Genomic DNA, 18,365 nt, shown 5'->3' on the forward strand with positions numbered 1-18,365 from the left:
CCACTGATGATCACTCCGCTTACGACGAGAGAAGGTGGCTGACATTCGGTCGACTTGCAGGACTGAGTGAGTGAAGTGAATTCCTAAAGAATATCAAAGCATTCACACTTCTCGTCTCCACCCTATTTGGATTTATCTAATTTGAGTTATTATCCTGGCTTAGAGAATGAGCCAATAACGACAAACGGCTTCCACATTTTCTGAAGCACGCACTGAGGTAATTAATTATTTAGCTGCCTACTCAAACTAGCTAGCTAGCTTCTCTATAATGTTCTAAGATAACACTAGGCTAGCTGGCTCAGCTTTCCATTTGTCGTGGTTTTCTCCAGGACCGTGCCTAACTAGCTAGACTAGTTTAGCACTTTACGACTCTGCTAGCCTGCAACAGTGTCGAAACAAGCTAGCAGTTTATTACCAACCAGAACAGTGTTTACTTCTTGTCAGCCTGCTAGCAATCCGCAATGACAAGTCGGCCTAACTGCGTTGGTGTAGCTAGTCTACCTACCCAGTAGTAAGTACCGATAGCCAAACGGTAGCCGACAAGCTGACTTTGTGGTAGTTTAGCTAGTTCGCTAGCTCAGCAACTAGCTGTGCAACGTTAACTCTTTAGCATAGAGCTAACAAAGTGGCAAGCGAGCTAGCCCTTCTAAGCTGGATGGCTAGTTAGCTTCTCGCTAACTAGCTGGTGATGGGACGTCACCCCTGTTTTTCGCGGGGATGGGGGTCAGGAGTTGCTATGGTGACATCGGGTTTTCGGGGAATCTAGATGGATATCTAGCTAGCCAAGATTCATGTACATATATTAGTTATTAGCTTAATTGTTTGGGCAAACCAATAACTATTTATTCAGGGAAAAGTTATTCTGTAGTGTGCTATAGTTTTAATAAAATATTTGCTCGTGCGACGTACAGTACCGTTTGTTGCAAAGTTTCTTAGCGGGGGGCAAGGTGTTGTCATGACATTCACTGGTTACTCTCAAGTTAGTTTGTAATAGCATCTGACTGACTGTGCTGTGGTAGAAAGGTCGCGCTTGACTGTGTCGTTGTGGAGGGAATTTGTGATTATTTCCCGGGAATCATCCTACCGGCTACCAGCGTTCATTTAAACAGAAACTCATTTTGAAAAACGGTACTCACAAGGTTAGTCTTCAAGAACCATTGGCAACTCGTGATCTCCCCAGTCTTCAAGGAAGTATTAGGCCTAATTGTGTCTTTTAAGACGGTTAACTATCCTCACTATAGGTAAAATAACGTTAGCAGACATTGTCTCACATGTGACCTTAAAATGCTAGATTAATCGACTACAATCACTGTACTGCTTGTCTGGAAAAAACCTCACGTGCTGTGGTTTATGATAATCCACATTACCATTGAAGTTACAGTAGCCTATGTGTGCGAATTCTATCCGCAAAATTTGTTCTGCCTTCTTCAGACTTGAATTGTAGCTTTTTATGGTGTCATATTTTCAGCAAAATATGTATTTGGTCTGTGGGCCTGTTTTTGTAAGTTCATTAATTTTTTCATATTTCTTTGTGTGAAGGTACTTAAATATGTGTTCTCGAGCTTTTCTCTGTGTTGACTAATGTCATTGTGAACTGAACAGGTGGTGAGCGGTAGGCATGGCAACAGGGGGAACTCCATTTGATGACTGCTCAGAGCAAGAGCTTCACAACTGGACGGTTACAAACAGCAGCCTGGAGGACAGGCTCAACAACATGGTACGCAGAGCTTATTAACATTGAAATGCTAGAAGTAAGATCCTTCACAGGATTTTGAATGGCTTAAAAAACAAACAAACAAACCCTTCACCTCCGTTGCTGATCAGGACTGGGGCGTCCAGCAGAAGAGGGCAAACCGGTCCTCAGAGAAAAACAGGAAGAAGTTCTCAGGCATGGCCGAGACGGCGCGGCTGACTAACGACATCTCGCCGGAGTCTACCCCTGGGGCCGGGCGGCGAAGGGCGCGAACCCCTCACTCCTTCCCCCACATCAAGTACACCACCCAAATGTCTGTACCGGACCAGGCAGAGCTGGACCGGCTACGGCAGAGGATCAACTTCACCGACCTGGACGAGGTGAGAGCCACAGGAAGGATGCGCTGGATCCTTCACCTGCACAACAGTATTTCGCCTCTGATTTTGTTGACTTCAAGCTTTAAGTCACTATGCATTGACAGTAAGATAGAATGACTTCTGTGTCCCCCTCTATACACTTTTTCCCTATATCCAGAGGAGCATCGGTAGTGACTCCCAAGGCCGTGTTACAGCCGCCAACAACCAGAGGCAGCTGGCTGAGAACAAGAAGCCTTTCAACTTCCTGCCGTTGCACGTTAACACCAACAAGAGCAAGGACAAGCTTCTCCTGCCCTCTTCCTCGGCCCCTGCCACCCCCGCGGTGGCTAAGAAGCAGAGCCTCAGCTTCAGGGGAACCTTAACCCTGGCTAAAGAGACCCCTGGTCGGGACCGCGGGCCGGAGAGAGGGCCCCCCAGGGAGGATGGGCGTGAAGGGCCTGGTATTGACAGCAGCCAGGTAACGCAGATTGCACATGCTGAACTTTTGGCCACTTTTCTTGTTTTGTAGCCCTCCAAAAGCCATTTAAGTTCCAGCTGACATACAGTACCGACGTCTGGAATAGCCATATTTTCATGTCAGTCCAGTCATGTAAAAAGGTATTTTTCTTGCATGGACAGTAACATTTTATACATGTCTCACAACCATTCCCCAGTGTGCACTCCCTCTTGTGGAAACTAGAGCGGGGATTGGAAAAAGATACAGAGAAAGAAATAGAAAAGGAGAGCGCAAGAGATGATGCAGGCAGTGCGTATTTAGGGCAATTTATAAATATGCCACCCCTGGTGCGGAGTGAGTTTGGCATCGTCCTCGCTCGCTCTGCCCTCCTTTAAACCAGTCTGTACACTGGCTGAGGATCTTTGCTCCTCTCACAAGACCTCTCTCTCCCTCCGTCTCTTTCTCACCACTCATTCGCTCTTTTCGCTCGCTCGTGCACACACACGTCCTCTATAACGGTCACACCACACCGCACTCATGATATGGGTCTCTGGCGACGACACTCTTAATCTTGTTCGTTTTACGACACACAAACCTGACCTACCCACCCACCCCGGCGGTGACCCCAGGTGGTGAGCAAGCTGGTGCAGATCCGGGAGTACATCAGCAAGGCCAGCTCCATGAGGGACGACCTGGTGGAGAAGAAGGACGTGCCAGCCAACGTGGAGCGCCTCTCTCACCTCATCTGCCACCTCAAGGAGCAGGAGAAGTCCTACCTGCGCTTCCTCCAAAAGATGCTGGTCAGTTGTCTATTTTATAGATACGTGTTTGTGTATAAATGTGTATATTATAAACATACACACTTCTCTTGCTGTTGATTAATACCCCTTACTGTTGGTTAATTCGATTGGCTGTCTGTATTCATTTTTTTTTTTTTTTTGCGAGTACGATGTTTGCAGACTAGTGTTGTTTACATCGTCGAGCCTGCGTCAGCTGTGACTCAGCTTTGTGCCTTTACACATGCCTCTTGGTTCTAGACTGCTTGCCAGGGTGTTGTTGTGGAAGAGCTCCGTTACACAGGTCGTGGCTGGGATGTATTTTTAATGCCTGCGTTCCTGTGTGTTCCTGAAACGCACACTGCATCCGACAGACAGACATGCCAGCCTGGTCTCCTGTTCCCTTAGGTGGAAAAAACTGGGACATGAGACTCTTGCTTTTACCTCAGTGCTGCAGGGCATGTGTGCTCAGTGTGCGTTGCGAGGGTTCATGCGTGGTGTTCAGACCCAGTCTGCGAGGACACGTAGACCTGTGTTTAAATGTGCTGTGGCGCTCCCCTGCTCCCCCCTGCAGGCCAGAGAGAACCAAGAGGACGAGGAGGGGACTCTGGACTCAGCCGTGGGCTCAGGCTCCCTGGCAGAGAGCACCTCCCTCAACATTGAGGTGCGCTCCTCCGACGTGTCCAACGCCACTGTAAGCAACGCACACACACACACTAGCCAAATGCTTTAAACACATACTGTAGCCAAATGCGTTCCTATTCTTGCATGCATACTCACACCCATGCATACAGACACACTGGTCTGTTTATCCGATCATCTTTAAGATTGTTCTGTCGTTGTGTGTGTGTGTGTGTGTGGTCCAGGGCGGCGGTGCGTCCAGCCGGGGCGAGCAGAAGGAGGAACTGGAGAACCTGCGCAAGCAGCACGAGCTGCTGAAGAAGATGCTGGAACAGCAGGAGCAGCTGAGGGCCCTGCAGGGCCGCCAGGCCGCTCTGCTCACCATGCAGCACAGCGCCGAGCACGCCATCGCCGCCATGGACGACACAGGTCTTTATTCTGTTTAACTGACACACTCATACACACATGAACAAACATATGAGCTTGCATTCATGTGTCGTTCTCCGCCCCATCGCAGCAGTGGTGACGGAGACCACTGGCAGCGTGTCGGGCCTGAGCATCACCTCGGAGCTCAACGACGAGCTCAACGACCTCATCCAGAGGTTCCACAACCAGCTCCACGACACCCAGGTACAGGACATAAACCCTGCTAGAACTGCTGGAAACCCGTTATCCACCTTAAGCTTGTTGATGGCAACAAGAGATCACGGCAACAAGCGAAACTCAGACATCTTTGTTTCTCTGTGAAACTGTATTTAGTGAAAGACACTGTGTATCCAGACAATGTTTTATTGTACTAAAATAGTTCAGATTTGTCCTACTGATAACATGTGTTTGTGTGTGTCTCTTCCCCCAGACCAAGGCGGTCCCAGACAACCGTCGCCAGGCCGAAAGCCTCTCCCTGTCCAGGGAAGTGTCTCGGTCGCGGGCCTCCCAGCCCCCTCCTCCTCCCTCGTCCCGCGCCTCCCTCCTGTCCTCCTCCCCCCTCACCACCTCCTCCCTGCCCCACGGCTCCGCGGCTAGCGCCAAGCTCACCAAGCTGCAGGAGCTGCAGGACAAGAAGCAGACCATGGACAAGATCCTGCAGGAGCTGCACTCTCTCCGGGACCAGACGCTCAACAACAACTCTTGTAAGACCCCAGGCGAGGGCTGGGGGCCGCATGGTGGGGCTGTTCTATTCGTAGTCCTGAGGGGAGCATTAAGAAGTGGTAATAAGCCTGCTGTGTCCTGTATCCCCAGGTCGAGGCCTTCCCGTGCCCAGCCAGCGCAGCCTGAGTCTGGCAGCGGGCTCGTCAGACCGCCCCTCTGCTCTCTGCTCCAACGGGAGCTCCGCCTCCTTCCACACCGCACACCAGGACACCTCCAACTCTGCAGACAAACTCAGGTACGCGCCACACGTGCCATGGCTAGATACATTACACTTGCTCTGATTTGCAGCAGGTACATTTAGTCAGGTAGCCTCCCGTTAGTTGGTAGCTACAGTAAACATGGTGGAACAGCTAAAAGTTTGAAAGTGGGGCTGTATTTTGCTCAAAAGGATTCCAACATCGGCATGTTCAACAAAGTGTTTTGTATTTAGTTATAGTTCAAGTTGAAATTGACTTTCTTTAATGTCGTCATTTGATTTAGGTTTTTATAAGGCACCACAACAGTTTTAAAAGTACTGCTTTAGCACCATTATCAGAAAACTCAAGCCATACCCAATCCTAAACAGGACCAGCGCCAGACACATCAGACTGATATAGAACAAAATCCTCCTTCCCTATCTCTCCCCTCTGTGTTGATCCACAGAAAGCTGAAGGAGGTTCACAAGCGTCTGAACGAGCTGCGGGAGCTGGTGCAGTACTACGAGCAGACGTCCGACATGATGGTGGACACCGTCAACGAGAACGTGAAGGAGGAGGACGAGGAGGACGAGGAGGACGAGACTGAAGACGGCTCCATGTTCGAGGCCATGTTCGACTCGGAGCAGGAGAACCGGCCGCCCGTCACCAACATCAGAAACCCTCAGCACAGCGGGAACTGGACCGACATGAACAGCCTGACCGACGGACGAGGAGGAGGAGGGAGAGTAAGAGGAGGGACCAACAACCGTGACGGCAGACTGAACACTGAGTGCGAGATCAATAACCGCTCTGCTGCTAACCTCCGAAGCCTCAACATCCCCTCTGTCATAGGTAGGACAGATGCACTGATGCACACACTGGGAGACAGACTCTCTCTGTCTCTCTCAATCTCTCTCTCTCTCTCTATTCCCCACTCTGACTCACACACACCTTGGCACATTGTGTGACCAACCATCTTTCTCACACACACACACGTTTGGCTGAACACTCCACTCTGCCACCCTCAGAGTGCCAGTACAACCAAGACCGGCCCTACGACCATCCCAAGGACGACAACGAGGAGGAGGAGGAGGAGGACGAGGGTCTGGAGGCCGAGGAGGGGGCCCGTGGAGGCAGGCGCAGGGGGCGGCCCAGTGACGGGTCTGGCTCCAGCCGCAGGAGCAGCCTGGTTGGGGATGACGCCGACTTCGCCCAGAAGGTCCACCGCCTGCAAACGGCCAAGCAGAAGCTACGACAGCTGCAGGAGCTGGTGGCCATGGTGCAGGTGAAGGAGGGAGGCAGACACAGAGAGACTGATGGATAGATACATGGATAAGTGTCATTGTGTGATGGCTAATTGACCACCCATTGCTGAGCTGTTTTCTCGCCTCTCTCTCCTGGTCTCAGAGTGATGACACGGACGCCACCACAGCCAATGAGGACGAGGCTCTGCACCAGCAACCCAACAACACCAGACACACTGCACCTGGGGGAGGGGGGGGCGTGGGACCCAAGACGCCCCGAGAGGTCAGCCTGTCTGACAAGGCTAGGTATGGGCACCACACACACACACACATTCTTTCTGGATCATGATCACGTGGATCATCTGTGACTGTGCCAATGACGAGTGGTTGTGATTGATCAGGGAGAAGCTGTACGAGGAGAAGCTGCGTCAGCAGCAGCAGGAGCTCAAGCAGCTCCACGAGGAGCGTCAGAGACTGCTGGAGATCCAGGGCAAGATCCAGGACCTTCAGTGGGCTTGCCCCGACCTCCAGGTAATACACACACACACACCACAGTGGTACTGCAGCACACTGTACAAATACTTATTTCACTATTTCACACAATTAACACAGTCTTTCCCTCCCTCCCTCTCCAGTCATCCATGTCCAGCACGATGAGTCAGCAGGGCCCTGTGATGAGGAACCTCCCGGGAGCGGCCTCCACCCCGACGCCGCAGCCCAGCGGCACCGCCCCCAAAGCCAGCGCTGCCACGCTCAAGCCCACCGCCGAGGCTGCCAGCGCCTCAGTCACGGACAACGAGGTGAGCCTCGTCCCAGTTAGCACACATCAAGAACGCGCACCTCATTTCTAACACCATTAACAGGACATGACCACACACCATCTCCTGCATATCTGAACCATCCTCCACCTCCTCCCCCTTTCCCCCCCCCTCCTCCTTTTCCTCTTCTCCCCTCCCCCCCGCACCCCCTTCTCCCTCTAGCAGCTGTGGTCGGAAATGCGTCGCCACCAGATCCTGCGTGAGGAGCTGCGTCAGCGCAGGAAGCACCTGGAGTCTCTGATGGCCGAGCACCAGCGCCGCAGCAGCGGCCCCGACCATGCCTCAGAGGCCCCCGAGCCCCACGCCGCCTCCCAGGCCCTCAGCAGGGACGAGAGGTAGAACGGAGGAGGGCGCTGGCATGACAACTCAATCCACTGTTCCTGTTCCCGAGGAACATTCGGCCCATTATGGATTTGGAATAGGTCTATTTATATCCAAAAGCCATATTTATAGTTATTTACCTCTGTAAGACTGACATATGGCATATTTTGTAGACATTGCTGGAACTGTGTTAACCCTCCCCCTTCCCCCCCCACTGATCAATACATCCAACTGATTGATTGGGCGTTTCATGTTTGATCTTTCCAGAACCATGGCAACCTGGGGTGGCTCCACCCCCTGCCAGCTGGACGAGGATGAGGACGGCTACCCGTCCGAGATGGGAGCTGAAGAAGAAGAAGAAGAGGAGGATGAGGAAGAGGTGGACGGGGCTGAGAGTAGCTCCAGCGATGACGTCCATATCTACTCTAACAGCTGGAACCAGCGCAGCCACAGCACCAGGAAGAACATGACCAGGTTAGAGCTCACAGCCCACCTGACTGGGTGTACCTGGAGTCACCTCCAGCGCTCGCCTCTGGGGTTTCTCACACGGTTGATGATGCCAAAGCAGCAAATCAGGCACCAACTCTTGTCTTTTACTCTCCATCTCTCCATCCCCGTCCTCCTCTCGTCTCTCCAGCAACCTGAAGCCTCCTCAGCCGTTCTCCGACAGCACGGGCCGTCCGTCTCCAAGGGCCAGAGCCAGGGCCAAGCAGCAGCTCCAGGCCCAGGGCCTCCAGCAGCCCGGGCCAGCAGCAGCCGCAGCAGCCGCAGCAGCAGGAGGGCCAGGGAGCTCTAGGCGCCAGGAGAACCTGCGCTGGGCCTCAGAGCTCTCCTTCTCTGAGGGCTCGCGCCACTGGCAGGACCAGGTCACCCAGCTGCAAAGACAACTGGACTTCAGCACCAGCATGTGTCAGACACTGCTGCAAGACCAGCAGGTGGGTGCACACGCAGACACATCCATGCAGGTCCCGCACATGTCTTTTTCCCCAAGGGTCTTTGTCAGGCGTGCTTTGCGATGTCACTAGTGATGTATATTGACGTGTGGGGCAGATGTGGAATTCATGGTCGTTCTCAAGTGAAAATGCCAGCGCTGTCATCCCTTTGAGCTCTGCTTCTCGCCAGTCTGTTGCAGCCTGTCAGATCTGGTTCAGACATTGGACAGGTGAATGAATAGAATGAATTCCATTCATTCTGTCTAACTCCCTCCTGTCCGCCCTCCATCTCCATTTCTGCAGACGCTGTCCTACATGCTGCAGACCCTGCTGACGGGCCAGTACAGCGTGCTGCCCAACAACCTGGCCTCTCCCCAGGTCCACCTGGTCATGCACCAGCTCAACCACTGCTACAGTCAGCTGGCCTGGCAGCAGAGCAACGTCCAGAGGTACACACACACACACACACACACACAGTGCAAGCTCATGGTCCCAGCACTCATTTAGAAGGCAGTCAGCATTTGTAAAAATGTTTAAATGTGTGTAATATAGATGGTTAACATAGTTATGTTAATAACTGAAATGTCACATTTGATTTGAATCTCTGTCATTGTGACTGTGTAGTGTGATTGTAAGGTGTGTCCTGTGTGCCCCCTCCTCTGCCAGGCTGAAGCAGGTGCTGAGTGAGCTCATCCAGCAGCAGCAGCAGCCTGTGTCGTCAGGTCAGCAGGCCCAGTCCTCCCCCCAGACCTCCTCCCAGGACTGTCGTCCTCCCCCCTCCAGCTCCCCCAGCCTCTTCCTGCCCTTCGCCTCCCTGGCGCCGCCTCCCTCCTCGGGAAACGCTTTCTACCTGCCTGGTCTGGCCCCCGCCTTCTCCCCCCTCCCCGTCGGTATGAAAACGTGCAGACACGCACACACCGTTCACTCACCAGCCTCACACACACATGCACACTGTTCAGTCACATGCACCACACACACAGTGACCTTAACCTAGCTTTTGACTGAGCCTGTGCACTGGAGGATGAAATATATTATAAGATTTGATGCACTGGATGTGAAATGAATAGTGATTTACAGAAGATTGAGTAGTGTTTAAGTGCTGACTTAACAAAGATAATTTGTTTTTGTGTGAATGAACTATTTCTAATATTCATCCAAACCCTGTTGTGTCTCCTATGTCTGTCAGGGTTTAACTTGAACCCCCTCTTCCCATCCATGCCTGGGGACTTCCCTCAAGCTGAGGGTGCTCAGGCCAGCCCCGACCAGGTGCACCTCCAGCTGGACCCCAACACCTCAGCCAGGACCGAGTACATGAGCTTCCCCCCTCCCCTGCAACGCTCGCCGCTAAACACCTCCACAGAGAAAAGGTAGCGTGTGCCTGTGTGTTCACGGGGATGAGTGTCTGGCTGTGTGTCACGGCGCATTGTAAACAGCACGTGTTGATATGATGCCGTGTCCCCTGGTCCCCCTCACCTGCTGTCTGTGCTCCAGGCCTGCGAGGCAGAGAGAACCTGGCTGGCTCAACACCTCCCTGCCAGCCAACACCACCACCTCCCACAGCCACCACCCTCCAGCCAACAACACCTCCCTCCACAACCGGCTGCAACCCCAGGACTCGCCCTCCCTTTCCCACCCCCACCCCATGAGCTTCGACCCCCAGGGCTCCCAGGAGAGCTTCAGCAGCCTCGCGGACCCTGTGGACCCCACCACCGTCACCAAGACCTTCAGGGCGGGGCGCAAGGCCTCGGCCCAGGCCAGCCTGGCATCCAGGGACAAGACGCCAACCTCCAAGGGACGCCGGCGCAGGAGCAAGGGACAGCCCAAGAACACAGGTACGGGAACAGACATCCCAAGACCTTTTCACACTGCGTGGAAGCATTTCTACGAGTCCAACAGCTTAAACATTAAACCTGTTTTCACAATCTAGTCATCCCCAGACAGGTAGGCCCAGGATGTAAGGGCTTTCAAGTCCCAGTTCCTTAGTCGGACTGTTTGCGTTATGTCGGCGATGTAGGGCCACGCTGTGTCGCTTGACGTCGTGTCCACCTGTCCCCAGGGCGAGAGAGTGACAGTGTGTCCAGCGCTGCAGACCTCGTCCAGCAGAGGGCGCTGAAGCCCCGTCCCAGGGACCTGAACCAGAACCTGCTAGACAGACTGACGCAGGAAAAGCTGGACAGCAAGACCAAACCTGGCAACAAGCCCAACGACCTCTCCTCAGGTAAAGGTCTAGGTAAAGGTCTGGGGGAGAGGGATGGCCATGGTTGGTCGTGTACTTCCTAGTGGGAAATATTTGAAGAATCCCACTTTCTCCACAGAAAACCCTGAACTGGGTTTTCTTTACGTTGTCAGTCCAACCCAAAGGAGTCCATTTATTTTCAGATGCATGCTCTGTGTGTTAGTTAAAGTTTTATCCTTATTTAAGTTTGTGTCCTCGTGTTTGTGTTCCACGCCTGTTTTGGTGTTTTAATTAAAGATTTGGGGGTTTCTTTTGTCACTTTTTGTCTTTACTTTGTCCGATTCTTCACAGCCTATGCTTGGAGAACACCCTTCCTGTCTAACAGAATAGCATGCACTGAAGCACCAGGTAAACTCACCCTGCATCCCCTAGCATGTCTAGCAAGATTTCCATTACCCCGACAGAGCTAGGCGACCACTTGCTTATCTGCCTGGGCTTTTACAGTTCATTTAATTATTATTTCTTAAATGTGCCATTCACACGTAGGCATGCGCTGTTTCTAACTGACACTCACACAAGAACCCTCATCTCTGATTTACCTGGGTTCCATTTGTACCTCAAAGACTAGATGCATGACACAGAACTCTTTGCTGTTAAATGTTCATTTTGATCCCCCGATAAGAAAGGCTCACCATGATTAGTTAATATATTTTAAGGAGTTTAGGCATGATAATATTGTCTCTGTTTTTGCTTTTTTTCCAATCTCTCTTTCTTTTCCTATCACTTTCTCCATCTCTCTATCCCTGTCTTTCTCCTTCTTCCTCTCTCTCTCTCTGTCCCTCATGTCAGATGCCAGCAGTGACTTCTCCCTGTTTGAAGCCCTGAGGGAGACCATCTACTCTGAGGTGGCCACTCTCATCTCCCAGAACGAGTCCCGACCCCACTTCCTCATTGAGCTGTTCCATGAACTGCAGCTGCTCAATACCGACTACCTGCGCCAGAGGGCGCTCTACTCCCTGCAGGTTGGTACCGTCAGTTCCCCACTGGGTCTCCTATTTTTGTGAGAACAGTAGTTACAGTAACCCTTCAGAGACCGCTGTGAAGTTGCTTAACCTCCTGTACCTGTGTGTCCCGTCCTCCAGGACATCGTGACCAGGCACCTGACGGAGAAGAGCGCGGCCAAGGACCAGGCCTCGTCTCTGGGACCCGCGGCCTGGGCTGGGGGCTCCCAGTCGGAGCTCACGCCCAGCGAGAGTCTGGCCACCAGCGATGCGGTGGGATTCCATTTGTCTTTTCCTTTCCTTTCGCCATACATCCCTCCATTTACATGTAGTCATTTAGCAGACGCTCTTATCCAGAGCCACTTACAGTAAATACAGGGACATTCCCCCTGAGACAAGTAGGGTGAAGTGCCTTGCCCAAGGAAACAATGTCATTTTGTTCTGCCGGGAATCGAACCGGCCACCTTCTGATTAATGGCCCGATTCCCTAACCGCTCAGCCAGCTGACATTTCCTGTCAGCCTCTCTGTTATCCATTCCTCTCCGATCTCTCTCATTCTCTCTCTGTGTCTTTTGTTCCTCCTCTCCGTCTCCATGGGATCTGAATCCCTCCTGTCAGTGTTGAGGAGCGGTGTCTGATCTGAATCCCTCCTGTCAGGTCTGGTGAGGAGCGTGTCTGTGGCTTCGAACCTCCCTGACAGAACCCAGACGTGTGTTCCTTTGTTCTGTGCCACGCTCCCTGGGGTTCCGCTAATTGGAAGTGCCGCCTTTTGTCTCTCTAAATAACCTGACTTTGTTCTGGCGTGATGGATGAAGCGTTCGGATTCCGTCCACAGGAGACCACCATTGTCCCTGCTCAATGTTACCGCTAATTCCTCTCGTCTTGACGCATCCATCATGGGAGTTTTGAGCTTGTGGTTTCAAGGAGAGGTGGTGGGCGGCAGGGCCGTGGGCGTGTATCTTGATAAATCTCCTGTTTTCCTCCACAATGTGGTGGAGGATGACGGATGAAGGCCTATTGTCTGGAAGGTGTCAGGGCTCAGAAGTCGGGATTGCGCTGTGCTTCGTGTGACTAGATTGAAACCTGTTACATTTGGATCTTTCGTAGGGGTATTGCCCACGTCACTGATTAAGCAGGACAGATTCCCTCCCCGGGGTGCCTCCAGAGAGAAGTTCTGTCATCCTCTTGTTCTACGGCCTCTCTCTATACGTGTGTGTGTGTGTGTGACAGATGTGTGTCTGTCTTCCCTTCAGGAGGAGGGCTCAGAGAAGAACGTGAGGATCAAGCCAGAGTCCAACCGGAGGAGGAATGTGGGAGAGCGTGTGGACGATGACGACAGCAGCATGTCCACCTCCTCCAACCTGGAGCCTTTTGCCAACGATGACCTAGGTAGAGGGCGGGCACACGCCAGGACCTGGGTTCATTTCCCCAGCATCCATATCATGTGCTTCGCTTAATGGCTATGGAGAGCGAGAGCTGAGCTGGAGATTACACTAATGTCCCTTTTGTTCCCTCGCTTGCTGTCTTTGTCTCTCGCTCGCTGTCTCCCTCTGATCCTCTTTGTTTCCGTTTTTCTTTCCGTTTCATTTTCCCACCATCTCCCTTACCTTTCTCCCTTACCTTTCTTTGTCTAATTCCTCTAAATACCCCCTCCTCTCATTGTCCTTCTCTTCCCCTCCCTGCCTCTCCATGCTGTCCTGTTAGGTAACACGGTGATTCACTTAGACAAAGCTCTGGCCAGAATGAGAGAGTACGACCGCATGAAGTCTGAGTTTAACCCCTGCAACGCCCCTGCTGCTACTATCACTAATGCAGACGCCGCCTATGGCCCAGAGGCCTGTAGGGCTGAGCGTATTCCTGCTAGCGCTGCTCAGCTACTAGAAGGTACCAGGGCTTGTCTGAATCCTCCCGTCCTTGTGTCCTTCCTAAGTGGTGCGGGTGGCACCACTGCAGCTAATCTTGTTTTAATTACACTAACCCTTACCCACATATGAGACCTGTTGATGATGATGAGTGTGTGTGTGTGTGTGTGCAGGGGCGGGCGACGTGCGCTGCCCCCAGATCGATACCCAGCAGCTGGACCGACAGATCAAAGCCATCATGACGGAGGTCATCCCCTTCCTCAAGGTTGGAGAGGACACCAGTCACACACATCTTAATAGTATCTCTCTCACTCTCTCACTCACTGTCTCTCTCTCTCTCTCTCTCTCTCTCTCTCTCTCTCTCTCTCCAGGAGCACATGGAGGAGGTGTGCTCCCTGCAGCTTCTGCAGGCTGTGAGGCGCATGGTCCTCACCCTCACCCAGCAGAACGACGAGAGCAAGGAATTTGTACGCTTCTTCCATCGCCAGCTGGGAGGCATCTTGCAGGTAGGAACCGCAATACACACAACAGCAGCAGCTACGTTGTGGGTGGCTAGCTACGGTTTCTGTTCAAAAAGTAGTCTTTGTCGGCCTACTTGAATAAAACGACTCACAAAGTTGTGTGCCAAAAGGATGTTTGCAGACCTCATGTCTTTCCGACTACTTACAGGAGCATTTATTGCGAGGGCAAATAATTTTTGTGGTGCAACCTGTTTTCTTTTATCTAAAAAAGGATCGCTAATTACTGCACTGCATGTGTTTTTTGTGAACTTGCAAACCTTATAATTATATAATCGTCTATAAACGTTAGAATCGTGCGCTGTAGCACCGCTGTCCCAATGACGACAAATATTGCCACATCGAGTTGGATTAGATTAATTAATTATAGAGCATAATAGGAAACAAAATAAAGGTTTCTATAGTCAAACAATATATATTGTCATATCACTCAGCCCTACCAGAAGCAGGTAGGAAGCACAACACCAGCAGGCCAGTCTCTCTAGATTTGGAGGACATGATATCTGAAGTGCAGCGGACAGCAGTCCATGGAGTCCCATAACAGACCGGTTCTGCCCTCCCTCCCTCCCTCCACCCCCAGGACTCCTTGGGTAAGTTTGCGGGACGTACCCTGAAGGACTGTGGCGAGGACCTGCTGGTGGAGATCTCTGAGATCCTGTTCAACGAGCTGGCCTTCTTCAGGCTCATGCAGGACCTGGACAGTAACGGAGGCGGCCCCATGGGGGGGCCCAGACACAGACCCAAGAAGACGGCCGAGCAGAACAACACCAAACACTTCCACCCACCTGAGGTGAGAGGAGTGCGTGTGTGTGTCATTCTCTGAGGAGGCTTTGGATTGCGTACTAAAATATGACTGTGTCCCATCAGGAAAAAGAAGGAACCGGTGAAAAGTGTGCTTCCCCCGTGTATCTGGATGAGGACAAGGTACGTGCCGTTTCCAACTACACATTCTCACTGCACACTGTCCTGGTGGAAGGCATCCCTCACGAGAGAGAAAAAAAAGAAGTACTCAGAAGGAGCAATTCAGAATTGTTCCTCTTTGAAAGTTTAGGTTGGTTATAGGTGCTGATCTGTGAATCATCACTTCTTAACAAATCCAATTTGGATCTGATCTGGAGAGGTGAAGGGGTACACCTGTGACTGTTCATGTGGAGAGGTGAAGGGGTACACCTGTGACTGTTCATGTGGAGAGGTGAAGGGATGGTCCGTCCTGACTGTGCTCTGCCCCCACCTGCAGGACCAGGACGAGTCAGAAGTGAGCGGCCGGTCTCTCCTGGCAGAGAGGGACCAGCAGGGGGAGGTGAGCGGGAGCAGCGTGGCCTCAGAGGAAGAGGAGGAAGAAGAAGATGGAGAGGGACTTCCCCTTTCTATTAGTGCGTAAATGACCAATGGGGCTTTTTTTTTAATTGATTTTAAATATGATTATTGTGTATAATTGTATGATTTAAATATGTTTTTGTGTGTGTGTGGTGGCAGGCTTGTCCAAGGCAGAGACCCAGGCTCTGACTAACTACGGGAGCGGGGAGGATGAGAATGAGGTGGAGGAGATGGAGGAGTTTGAGGCCGGCCCTGTAGACGTCCAGACCTCCCTGCAGGCCAGCCACGACGCACTGGCAGAGACGCAGGTCCCGCTTTACACGCATCTTTCCGTCTCACACACACACACACATACTCTCCCCACATGCACACAATTATGCATCTAAGACGCTCCCTCATACATGCACAAACAGATTGTGAACACTTGTAAATACCCACAATTGTCATCACACTTTTCTGTGTTCTCTGTGTATTTCAGATGGTGAATGGACAAACACCTGATGGTGTCAGGGAGACAAAGTCAGACCAGGAAAGCTCAGAAAGTAATGATGGTAAGACCCATGTTCCATGGCCAAATTCACCTCAGGCAACGATGTACATTGTATAAGTTGCCATCGCATGATGGAAGCCATGTTTCTTTAGCCCCTGATTGTCAAATAACCTTGATTCTTCCCTGAACCTTCCTCCTCCCCCTTCACTGTCCTCCCGTGTCCGTCCATCTGCCCCCTCCTGCCCCACAGTGAAGAGCAGCAAGTCAGAGTCCATAGAAGTGGTGGACTCTCCAGAGGAGGAGCGGGTGGAGGCTGGGGCTCAGGCCCAGCGCCAGGGCCCTGAGGGGGGGAGCCCCGTCCATGGGGGTGCTCCCACCTCCATGACCAAGCCGCCCTCCCACTCCGGCAGCAGCAACAGCAGCAGTCCCAACACTGAGTCACCTGTCATGGTCAATGCAGATGTGAGCCCGCTAAACGTTTCAGCTGGGTTTCATGGTTGAAACTTAACAATGATGCATGCTATGTGGTAGCCTCAAAATAATTTTAAAGAATGTATCCATCAATTTAATAGGGCTCTTTTAAATGTTACGTATGAGGCCTTACAGTTGAGTTGTATACTTGTGCAACCTTCTCTTAATGTATACCCTTTGACCCATTAAAGAGGTAATGACTGCTGAGCAGCACTTTATCCAAGTCTTCACTCTGAAGAAGTTAGAAACTGACCCGTTAACTGACAGTTACCTAATGGGTTGTCTTAAACAGGAGGTGGGGTCTGGAAACACCAGTCAGAAATCTGATGAGGACGACTTTGTCAAAGTGGAGGACCTGCCTTTACAGCTTACCGTTGTGTGTGAGGTCAGTGATGCTTCGAGGCAAACCCATCTTGAAATGACTGTGCTGCTGGGTGCAGTAAATGGTCTTAACACATGCTGGTTATACCCCAGCCGTTGTTAGGTCTAAACCAGCGTGTGTGTGTTAGGTCTAAACCAGCGTGTGTGTGTGTGTGTGTGTGTGTTAGGTCTAAACCAGCGTGTGTGTGTGTTAGGTCTAAACCAGCGCGTGTGTGTGTTAGGTCTAAACCAGCGTGTGTGTGTTAGGTCTAAACCAGCGTGTGTGTGTTAGGTCTAAACCAGCGTGTGTGTGTTAGGTCTAAACCAGCGTGTGTTCCATGTCAAGGAGCAGCTTCAGAAGAGGATGGTGGAGGAACAGCAAAGCAACAACCTGTCAGCAGAGATCCTCAATGGTAATACAGACACACTGACCAGCCTCGTGGGCAGCGAACTGGCCCTCAAAGAACCAGGTGTGTTATACTGTGTGCCAGACCTTATAGACTGCGTAGTGCTATTTTAAACCTCAACCACACTCACTTTACATACTTGGACATGCATGACATTTAGTAACACACTATTGACCAGGCTTTGTCTTCTTGAGTAAGCAATTTAGTGAACTTGTACAGGATGTTTCGCTCAGTGGTTTGGTCATTTGACTACAGAGCAGGTCACAAGTTTAAATTCCTCTTTGTCACTTTGGTTAAGTGTCTGCTAAATTTGTACATGATTAGATGTTGAATGACTGTTTATACTTGTAGACCAGTCCAAGTACAATATTTAAATGTATTATTTTCTATTTTCTTTCTCCCTCTCTTAGAAACAGTTGGTGCACAAAGTGCATGAAAGCACTACCGCTTTTGACTACTATGGAAACACTAAGCTGGCATAATTTCTGCACCCTAAAATTCCATATTCTTGAAACCTAGCTTGAAACATCAGAACAACTTTGTTTCCTTTTTTTCTGAATGTGTCGTTATTTGTTGCTGGTTTGGGATTTGTGGGAAGGTTGTGTTGGGGAGGGGCTGGCTTTATGCTGTGTTATGGATAACGTTTTTGAACGTTTTGTTTGAACCGTTAGTTTTGCAACTTGTTGAGAATTGCCTTAGTCCTGTCTAGGGGATATTTAATGATCAGTTTGAAACATTGTCATTTTAATCATTTTATATTTGGTGTCTCAGCCTTATTTCATAAAACCAGTTGCAGAAAATGGTACCCAAATGTTCCTGCATGTGACCCTTGAACTTGGAGAACTAGAGGAAGCTTGTAGTCCATGTACAGAACATTGCAGGAAGATCGGAGCTGAGTACATGCATCTGGAGCTTGTTGGGGAAATGTATGCACTCTTTTTTTTCTTTTTCAAATCTTCTTTTTACCTTTTAAAGCCATGATTTCCATATTATAAAATTGTTGACTACTGTATGAAGTTTAAAAAAATAAAAACAATGAAACTTTTGACAGCAGTTGTTTGTCTTGTGTGTAAAGCACAACCAACCATAAGAGATGCACCATCATATAAGTGTATACTGTATACACTCTGTATACACACTGCTGCATGTCTGCTGGCTGTTCCACCCTAGCCTCCCTGTGCGGCACTCCCATTCATCCCTCTGAAAGCACCCTCCCTTCT

General features: G+C 51.0%; 1 protein-coding gene across 7 annotated transcripts; it reads left to right on the top strand.

The window, feature by feature from the left end:
• Positions 1-58: 58 nt before the first annotated feature.
• pcm1 (pericentriolar material 1) lies at positions 59-18,190 on the top strand. 7 transcript variants are annotated; one of them, XM_067249991.1, is made up of 39 exons: positions 59-217; positions 1,603-1,717; positions 1,825-2,073; positions 2,228-2,527; positions 3,136-3,306; positions 3,857-3,976; positions 4,149-4,332; positions 4,421-4,533; positions 4,760-5,033; positions 5,143-5,287; positions 5,695-6,080; positions 6,257-6,513; positions 6,636-6,778; positions 6,874-7,003; positions 7,108-7,272; positions 7,453-7,625; positions 7,879-8,085; positions 8,249-8,546; positions 8,847-8,992; positions 9,210-9,433; positions 9,730-9,910; positions 10,035-10,375; positions 10,600-10,761; positions 11,071-11,127; positions 11,569-11,741; positions 11,862-11,993; positions 12,974-13,109; positions 13,425-13,604; positions 13,756-13,847; positions 13,954-14,088; positions 14,681-14,890; positions 14,968-15,024; positions 15,338-15,473; positions 15,577-15,725; positions 15,896-15,968; positions 16,158-16,369; positions 16,671-16,763; positions 17,085-17,208; positions 17,556-18,190. In XM_067249991.1, the coding sequence occupies exons 2-39, from the start codon at positions 1,619-1,621 to the stop codon at positions 17,579-17,581; spliced, it is 6,453 nt and encodes a 2,150-aa protein (XP_067106092.1). In that variant the 5' UTR covers positions 59-217; positions 1,603-1,618; the 3' UTR covers positions 17,582-18,190. The 7 variants fall into 7 exon arrangements, with proteins under 7 accessions (XP_067106092.1, XP_067106095.1, XP_067106094.1 ...); XM_067249994.1 differs by having other exon boundaries at positions 17,091-17,208; XM_067249993.1 differs by having other exon boundaries at positions 7,456-7,625.
• The last annotated feature ends 175 nt before the right edge of the window (positions 18,191-18,365 follow it).

This window comes from Osmerus mordax, chromosome 14, assembly GCF_038355195.1.
Source record: "Osmerus mordax isolate fOsmMor3 chromosome 14, fOsmMor3.pri, whole genome shotgun sequence".
NCBI lineage: Eukaryota > Metazoa > Chordata > Actinopteri > Osmeriformes > Osmeridae > Osmerus > Osmerus mordax.

Excerpts from the sequence above, each read along its gene's own strand:
- pcm1 (XM_067249991.1), top strand. The coding sequence starts at position 1,619 with ATGGCAACAGGGGGAACTCCATTTGATGACTGCTCAGAGCAAGAGCTT. Across the intron at positions 8,993-9,209 it reads CAGCAGAGCAACGTCCAGAG|GCTGAAGCAGGTGCTGAGTG; the intron begins GTACACACACAC and ends CTCCTCTGCCAG. Across the intron at positions 16,370-16,670 it reads CTGTCATGGTCAATGCAGAT|GAGGTGGGGTCTGGAAACAC; the intron begins GTGAGCCCGCTA and ends TGTCTTAAACAG.